The sequence below is a fragment of the Coenobita brevimanus genome, chromosome 62, assembly GCF_032717465.1.
Source record: "Coenobita brevimanus isolate Jiangsu-jjx chromosome 62, ASM3271746v2, whole genome shotgun sequence".
In the NCBI taxonomy this organism is placed as follows: domain Eukaryota; kingdom Metazoa; phylum Arthropoda; class Malacostraca; order Decapoda; family Coenobitidae; genus Coenobita; species Coenobita brevimanus.
In genome coordinates, this window is record NC_137015.1 from 3,485,431 (window position 1) to 3,494,393 (window position 8,963).

The following is an 8,963-nucleotide window of genomic DNA, read 5'->3' on the forward strand; positions in this document are numbered from 1 at the left end:
GGTGAAGGAGGAGGAGGAGGAAGAGGAGAAACAGAAGGAATGTAAAAGTGGAGGAGGAGGAGGAAAAGAAGAAAGAGGAGGAGGAGAAGAGGAGTAGAAGAAGGAAGAGGAAGGGAAGGAAGAAAAGCAGGAGGAATGTAAGGGTGTAGAAGGAGGAAGAGGAGAAGGAGGAGGGAGGATTGAGGAGGAGAGGAACAAGGAGATAATGGAAGAGGAGAAGGAAGAGGTGTAAGAGGAGGAGAAAAAGAAAGAGGAGAAGTAGGAGAGAAAGAAGTAAGAGGAGGAGGAGGAGGAGAAGGAAGAGGAAGGTGAAGACGCAAGGTGTACCTGCAGAGAGTTTAACCTGCGGGGAAATTTTGAGGCATGAATAAAGAATTAGTTTGAATTACACCTGCATGGACTATATTACCTTATTTTTTTCACATATTTTTTTGTTAGTTTAGCCGTATTACCGTCGTTGCTGTGGTTATTATTCAATCCTACACACTCGCAATACGTATATAAAAAGAAAAATGTTTGTATGCACAGTTTTGCACATCATAGTACAAGTGAAGCCTGTCTGTATGTATGAAAATGTGTGTGTGTGCGTGTGTGTGTGTGTGTGTGTGTGTGTGTGTGTGTGTGTGTGTGTGTGTGTGTGTGTGTGTGTGTGTTTTGTTTACCTTGTCCATTTAATCTGCACTTGTGTTTCTGTGTCGTTTCTCCAAACTGTGAAATATTTGTGTGTTTTTCTGTCGCTCAGGAAATTAACCCGAATCCAAGAGAATAATACGTACGATGCATCCTCAAATAATTCTCAGGTAAGGACGTGAATAAAACTACCTGAGAGTTTGTTTACAAGAATGGAGTCAGGATCGAAGTCATGCGGAAGTCGAGGAGTCAAAATCTCTTCAAGATCTCTTTTAACTTCAGGCAAGATTTCTCGATTTCATCATTATTTTACTCGTGACTTCCCGCACTTGCTTGAAGGATATTTTTTGGTCAGAGGTTAAGATGGAGCTAGGAAGGTCAAGGAATTCCACCCCGAAGAAGCTCCATGTCTTTAAATTTTTGCTTGTTATTGTAAGTTCTTTATTTCCTTGGCGCAGTTTGACAGGTATTTAAGGAGAAGAAGGGAGTAAGGAAGTTGAGGGGGTAAGGCTGAGGAAGAAGACATAAGCTGGGAAGAAAGGAGGAAGAGGAGGAGCAGGTGCTGTAAGAGAGACGAGAGGAGGAGGAGGAAACGTTAGAGCGGTAAGGTTGAGGAAGTAGACATAAGCTGGGTAGATAGGAGGAAGAAGAGGATCAGGTGCTGGAAGAGAGGGAAGAGGAGGAGGAGGAGGAAACGTTAGAGGAAGAAAAAGTGGAAGATGATGATGATGAGGAAACAGCGGAGGAAGAAAGGTGGAAGACGAGGAGGAGAAGGAGAAGAAGAAGAAGGGGAAAGAGGAGAGGAGGAGGAGATCGCGAAGGAGGAGGAGGAGGAGGAAACGTTCAAGGAAGTAAAAGTGGAAGACGAGGAGAAGGAGGAAGAGGAGGAGACAGTAGAGGAAGAAAGGTGGAAAACAGAGAGAAGGAGGAGGAGGAAGGAGAAGAAGCGGAAGGGAGAAAAGGCGGAAGGCGAACAGAAACGAGTTGAGACGTTGCAGGAAGAAAAGTTGGAAGACAGGAAGAAGGAGGAGGTAACGTTGGAGAAAGAAAAAGGGAAGACGGATAGGAGGAGGAAGAATTGAGGAAGAAAGGGAGAAGGAGTAGAAAATAGGAGAAGGAATGGCTGAGGAAGAGGAATGGAAGGAGGAGGAGGAGGAGGTGAAGATGAAAGAAGGAGGGCAGGAAGAGGTGAAGGTGAAAGAAGGGAGGCAGGAGGAAGAGGAGGAGGGGACACAAAGGAAGAGGGGATGATGGAAGAGAAGAAGGAGGAGGAGAATTAAAGGCAAGAGGAAGAGGAAGAAAAACAGGAGACTAGGGAGGAGGAGGAAGAGATAGCAGAGGAAGGAAAGGTGGAGGAGACGGAAAGAGGAGGTGACGAATGAAGAAGAGATAGTGGAGGGGAGATAGAAGAGGAAGTGGGGCAGAAACAAGGAGGAAGAGGAACAGTAGCAAGAGGAGGGAGAGTAGAGGAGTTGGATTATTACATTGACGAGGAGGAGGAAGAGGGAAGAAGGAGAAAGTAAGGCGAAGTAGAAGAGAAACAAATGAGGAAGTGAGAAGCGAAAAGAAAGAGAGAGGGAGAAAATAAGAAACAGGGAAGAGGCAAGAGGAAGATAGTTTTAGTGGGTGAGAAAGAGAAAGAAGAGGAGGAGGAGGAGATGAGAAGCAGTAGAAATTGGAGAAAATGATGAAGAGAAAGGTTAATCGATGGAGGAGAATGAAGATGCAGGTGAGAAGCAGTGGGAAGAGGAGAAGAAACAGGAGAGGAGAAAGAAGAGGGAGATTAATTGCCGGAGGAGGAGGAAGAAGAGAGGTTGGTAGATAGAGACAGACAGGTATATGTGGGAGACAGAGGATAAAGAGGAGGAGGAGAATAAGAGGAAGAAGGAGGAGGAGAAGGAGAATGGAAGGAAGAAGGATGAGGAGGAGGACGAGAAGAAGGAGGAGGAGAAGAAAAAGAAGGAAGAGGAAGTGAATTAACCGATGGAAAAAGAAAGAATAAGAGGAGAAAGAGACGGGAGAGGAAGAAGGACCATGAGGAAGAGAAAAATCAGGAGGAGAGAAAGAGGAGGAATAAGAGGAAGGGAAGAGGCGTTTGGAAGAGGAAGAGGAGGGACTGTGTAAAAGGAGGAGAAAGAGGAGATGAAGAGGCAGGAGGAGGAAAAAGAGGAGGAGAGGGTGGAGGAGAAGGCAGTGATGCAGGAGTAAAGAAAGGAGGAAGAGCAGATGGAAAAACAGAAGGTGGAGGAGGAGCAGAGAAGAGGAGAGGAGGAGGAGTGGAGAGGAGAGGAGGGAGGAGGGGAGAGAAGATGGAAGTAAGAGAAAGGAGAAGGAAAATAAGCAGAGGAGGAGATCTGAAATAACTGGATGTGGATCGACGTAAGAGAAGGAGGAGAAGAGAGGATTGAATAAGAGGAGGAGGAGGAAGAAAAAGAGGAGGAGGAGGAGGAAAGATCATTAGAGGAGGTGGAGAAGGAACGGTAAAATTATAGGAGGTGGGAGAGAAGTATTAAGAGAAGATGATGATGGGGAGCGGTAAAAATAAGAGGAGAAGGAGGAAGAGGAGAAGAATTATTGTAAGAAGGGAGTGAAATAAGAGGAGGTGGAGGAGGAAGAGTTACATGTAAGAAGATTAAAAAAAAAAAAAGAGGAGGAAGAAGAAGAAGACAGTTAAAGTAAGAGTGGGAGGAAGAGAGGTAAAGTGAAGAAAGTGGAGGAGGAGGAGGAGGAGAGGAGGTAAAATAAGTGGAGGAGGAGGAGAAGGACGAGAGGTTAAAATAAGAGGAAGAGGAAAGTTTAGAAGACGAGGAGACGATGATGATGATGATGAAGAGGAGGAGGAGAGGATAGATACTGAATGATGGAGGAGGAGAAGGAAGAAGAATAGGAGGAGGAAGAGAAGATTGAAATTGATAAGCTGGAAGAGGAGGAGGAACAGCAGGAGGAAGTAAAGGGGACGATAAAAGAGGAGAGGCAGCAGGATGTGGATAAAGAGGAAGAGGAGGCACAGTGAACAAGTGTAGGAGAAAGAGGAGACACAGGAGGAAGAGACGATGATGGGGGAGGAAAAGGAGGAAGAGGAGACGGGGAAGGAGGAGGAGGAGGGAGATGAGAAGACGAGAAGGTGAGAGGAAGAGGAGGTGGAGAATAGGAAAATGAAAGATGGGAGGAGGAGGAAGAGGAAGAAGATAAAAGGAATATGGACGATAAGAGGAGGAGGAGGAGGAGATTAGAAAGGAGGAGGAAGCGGGGGAAGTGGAGGAGGAGAGGAAGGAAGAAATAGAAATGGAAGAAAAACAGGAGGGAGGTGAGAATGTGGAAAGGGAGAAGCGAAAAGCAGAGGAGAAGTAGAAGAGGAAAAGAGAGAGGGAAGAGGAGGAGTAAGGAAGGTAAGAGGAAGAGGAGATCTAAGGGCGGGAGACAGAAAGTAGGAAGAGGTGGAGGAATGGAGGACGAGATTATGTAGGAGTAAAGGAAGGAAATGAGGGGAGGAGGAGGAGAGGAAGGAGGGAGAGGTGGAGGAGAGGGAGAAAGGAAAGTTAGAGGAGAGGAAGGAGGGAGAGGTGGAGGAGAGGGAGAAATGAGAGTTAGAGGAGAGGAAGGAGGGAGAGGTGGAGGAGAGGAAGGAGGGAGAGGGAGAAAGGAGAGTTAGAGGAGAGGAAGACGGGAGAGGTGGAGGAGAGGAAGGAGGGAGAGGTGGAGGAGAGGGAGAAAGGAGAGTTAGAGGAGAGGAAGGAGGGAGAGGTGGAGGAGAGGAAGGAGGGAGAGGTGGAGGAGAGGGAGAAAGGAGAGTTAGAGGAGAGGAAGAAGGGAGAGGTGGAGGAGGGTGTTGTGAAAAAGAGGAAGAAGGGAGAGGTGGAGAAAAAGAAGGGAGAGGTGGAGGAGAAGAAGAAGGGAGAGGTGGAGGAGAAGAAGAAGGGAGAGGTGGAGGAGAGGAAGAAGGGAGAGGTGGAGGAGAGGAAGACGGGAGAGGAAGAAGGGAGAGATGGAGGAGAGGAAGACGGAAGAGGTGGAGGAGAAGAAGGAGGGAGAGAGTTGGAGGAGAGGAAGAAGGAAGAGGTAGAGGAGAGGACGGAGGGAGAGGTGGAGGAGAGGAAGAAGGGAGAGGTGCAGGAGAGGAAGAAGGGAGAGGTGCAGGAGAGGAAGAAGGGAGAGGTGCAGGAGAGGAAGAAGAGAGAAGTGGAGGAGAGGAAGGAAGGAGAGGTGGAGGAAAGGAAGAAGGGAGGGGTGGAGGAGAGGGAGAACGGAGAGGTGGGATAGAGGAGGAAGGGAGAGGTGGAGGAGAGGAAGAAGGGACAGGTGGAGGAGAAGAAGGAGGAAGAGAGTTGGAGGAGAGGAAGGAGGGAGAGAGTTGGAGGAGAGGAAGAAGGAAGAGGTGGAGGAGAGGAAGAAGGGAGAGGTGGAGGAGAGGAAGAAGGGAGAGATGAAGGAGATGTGCAGCAGAGGAAGAAGGGAGGGGTGCAGGAGAGGAAGAAGGGAGAGGTGGAGGAGAGGATGGAGGGAGCGGTGAAGGAAAGGAAGGAGGGTGAGGTGGAGGAGAGGAAGAAGGGAGAGGTGGAGGAGAGGATGGAGGGAGCGGTGAAGGAAAGGAAGGAGGGTGAGGTGGAGGAGAGGAAGAAGGGAGAGGTGGAGGAGAGGAAGAAGGGAGAGGTGGAGGAAGGGAAGGAGGAAGATAATCTGTAATCTGAAGTGCAGAGGAAGGAAGAAATTAAGGTGGAGAAGGAAGCGGAAAAGGAAGAAGAAGTTGTTGATGAAGAGGAGGAGGGGAGAGTGGAGGAGACAGAAGAGGAAGAGGCAATTATGGAAGAGGAAGAGGAAATATACCAAAAGAAGAAGTAGATAGAGGAGGAGGAGGAGTAAGAGAGAGGAAGAAGAGGATGAAGGAAATTTTACTAAGGAGAAGGAGGAAGGGAAGAGATAAGGAGGCGGAGGAGGGGAAATAAGAAGACAATATAGAGGAGGAAGAGGAAAAGGAGAGAACGTAGGAAAGAGGAGGAGGAGAGAGAAGAATATTTAGGGAAGAAGGAGGTATGGAGAAGTAAAAAGACAACTGTAGAAGAGGAAAGGAAAATGGAAGAAGATAAGGCTGGGGAATGGAATTTTTGAAGACTGAGAGGAAGAAAGGAGCCAGGAGAAAATGAGGAAGCGATGGGGAAGGAAGAGGACTAGAAGAAAGACTGGCAAAATGAAGAGGAGGAGGTGGAGGAGAAACAGGAGGAGGAGGAGGAGACGGGAACATAGAAAGAAGAATCACTGAAGGAAATAAGTGGAGTAGTGAAGAGGGAGGAGGGCGATGAAAGACATAAAGGTGAAGGAAGAAGACGATGGAGGAGGACAGAGAAGGAGGAGGAGGAGGAGGAGAGCAGATAATATTGAAAGAATAAATGTGGAAGGAGAGAGAAGAGAGATAAAACATGAAGAGGAAGACCAGGAGAAGATAAAGGAGAAACAGGAAGAAGATAAGATGGAAGAGAGAGAGGAATAGAAGAAGAAATGAAGATGGAGAAGAAAAAGGAATTGGTGGAGGAAGAAGATAAGGAAGGTGGAAGAAAAGAAGGAGGAAGGAGAAGAAAGGTGGATGAAAAGAAGGAGGAAGTAGAAGGAAAGGTGAAAAAGAAGAAGTGGAGGTGAAGGAGGAAGTGGAAGAGAAGGTGGAGGTGAAGGAGAAGGAGGAAGTAGACGGAAAGGTGGAAAAGAAGGAGGAAGTAGAAGGAAAGGTGGAGGAAGAGGAAGTAGAAGGAATGTGGAATTGAAGGAGAAGGAGGAAGTAGAGGGAAAGGTGGAGGAGGAGGAAGTAGAAGGACAGGTGGTGGAGATGGAGGAAGTAGAAGGACAGGTGGTGGAGAAAGAAGGAGGAAGTAGAAGGACAGGTGGTGGAGAAAGAAGGAGGAAGTAGAAGGACAGGTGGTGGAGATGGAGGAAGTAGAAGGACAGGTGGTGGAGAAAGAAGGAGGAAGTAGAAGGACAGGTGGTGGAGAAAGAAGGAGGAAGTAGAAGGACAGGTGGTGGAGATGGAGGAAGTAGAAGGAAAGGTGGGGGTGAAGGAAGAGGAGGAAATAGAAGGAAAGGTGGAGGAGGAGGAAGTAGAAGGACAGGTGGAGGAGGAGGAAGTAGAAGGAGAAGTGAAGGAGGAGGAAGTAGAAGTGGAGGTGGAGAATGAGGAAGTAGAAGGAGAGGTGGAGGAGGAAGTCGGAGAGGTCAAGGAGGAAGTAGGAGAGGTGGAGAAGGAGAATAAAGAAGTGACGGAGGAGGAAGTAGAAGGACAGGTGGAGGAGGAGAAGGAGGAAGTGAAGGAAAAGGAGGAGGTAGAAGAAGAGGTGGAGGAGAAGGAGGAGGAAATAGGACAGGTGGAGGAGAAGGAAGAAGTTGAAGGACAGTTGGAGGAGGAGGAGGAGGAAGAAGTAGGACAGATGGAGGAGGAGGAGGAAGTAGAAGGACAGGTGGAGGAGAAGGAAGTAGAAGGAGAAGTGGAGGAGGAGGAGGAAGTAGAAGAGGCGGAGGAGAAGGAGGAAGTAGAAGGAAAGGTGGAAGTGAAGGAGGGATAAGAAGACGGTTGAGGAAAAGGAATATGAAGAAAACAGAATGGGGAGGAGAAAGATAAGGAGGAAGAGAAGAAAGAAGAAAATGTGGAGGGGAAGGGGAAGAAGAAGAGGTGAAGGAGAAGGGAGGAAGAAGAGAGGGATGGAGGTATCAGGAGGGAGAACAGAAGGGGGAAGAGAAGTAGGAAGAAGAATAGAATGGTTGAGAAAGAAGAGATGTGTTTAGACAAAGAAGAGGAGGAGGAGGAAGATGATTAATAAGAAGGAAATAGAGGAGAAAGAAATGAGGTGAAGCAGAGAAAGGAGGAAGGGAGAAGGAATAGAGGGTGGAGACGACAAGATTGATGAAGGAAAGAAGGAAGGAGACAGTGATGGAGGAAGGAGGAGAGGAGAAATGAAAAATGGAGGAGGAGGAGGAGAGAGAATAGCAAGTGGACGGGGGAGGAGATTCTGTCGGAGAAGAGACGGATGGAAGAGATGATAGTGGATAAGGAGGAAGAGGAAAAAAATTAAGGAAAGGGAAAATGAAAGATGAAGAGAAGGAGAAAGGAGAGGGAAGAAAAACAGGAGGAAAAAATTGAGGAGGAGGAGAAGGAAGAGGAGACGTGAAAGAAAAAAAAAGAATGTGAAAGGAGAAGAGAAATGAAGTGAGTGTAGGAAGAGAAGCAAGAGGAGGAGAAGGAGGAAGAAGAAAAGGAGGAGAAAGCAGACGAGAGGCAGGTTGAAGAGGAGGAGGAAGAAGAGGAAGGTGATGGAGAAGAGACAGGAGTAAGGAGGAGGAAGACGATGGTGGAGAGAGAGAAGGAAGTGGAGGGGAAGGAAGAGGAAGGGGAAAGTAGTCGATGAAGGAGAGACTGAGGAAGGGAAGATGGAGGAGGAGGAGAGGAACGATAAAGGGAAGATGGAAAAGGAGAGGAAGGAGGAAGGGAAAATAGAAGAGGTGAGGAAGGGAAGACGAGAGAAGAGAAGAAAGGAGGATGGGAGAGGAGGGAATGGAGGAAGGGAGAATGAAAGAGGAGGAAAGGGAGGAAATGAAGGGAGAAAAAGGGAGGAAGGAGGAAAGGAAGATGGAAGAGAAGAGAAGAAGGACGGGGAGAATGCGGAGAGGAAGGTAGAAATGAAGAGGAAGAGAAGATGGAAGAAGAGAGGAAGGAGGGAGGAAAGATGGAAAGTCATGGAGAGGATAATGGAGGAGGCAAGAGGAAGAAGCGATAGTGAAGGGGAGGAAGAGGAAAAGCAGAGATGGTGAAGGAGGTGAAGAATGCAAAGGTACAGGAGGAGGAGGAGGAGGAGCAAGCCGAAGTGGAGGAGGGAGAAAAGGAGGAGGAAGAAAGATGAAGCAAAAGGAGAAAGCATAGAAGAGAAGGAATCAGAGGAGGAGGAGGAGGAAGCAGAGGTGGAAGAGGAGGAGGAGGAGGAGGAAGCAGAGATGAAGGAGGAGGAGGAGGAGGAAAAATAGAGATGGAGGAAGACCAAGCAGAGGTGGACAAGGAGGAAAAAAAACTTGGGGGGAGGAGGAAGAGGAGATGGAGGAAGCAAAAACGGAGGAGGAGAGGAAGTAGAAGTGGAGGAGGAGGAGGAGGAGGAAGAAGAATGAAAGAGGTGAAGAAAGAGTAAGCAGAGGTGGACAGGGAGGAAGAAGAGTGGGAGGAGGAAGAAGCAGAGGTGGAGGAGGAGAGGAAGCAGAAGTGGAGGAAGAGGAGGAGGAGGACACAGCAGGGGTGGAATGGTGGTGTTATTGGTGGAAGAGGAAAAAGATAATGATAAGTAGGAGGAGAGACAAGAAGTGGAGGA

At 48.1% G+C, this 8,963-nt stretch overlaps 1 protein-coding gene across 1 annotated transcript; it reads left to right on the forward strand.

Annotated features, from left to right (window-relative positions):
- The first annotated feature begins 862 nt into the window (after positions 1–862).
- On the forward strand, positions 863–8,628 carry LOC145403935 (uncharacterized). The gene is made up of 6 exons (XM_080275537.1): positions 863–912; positions 1,371–1,481; positions 2,344–2,359; positions 4,128–4,181; positions 7,833–7,917; positions 8,543–8,628. The coding sequence occupies exons 1-6, from the start codon at positions 863–865 to the stop codon at positions 8,626–8,628; spliced, it is 402 nt and encodes a 133-aa protein (XP_080131663.1).
- The last annotated feature ends 335 nt before the right edge of the window (positions 8,629–8,963 follow it).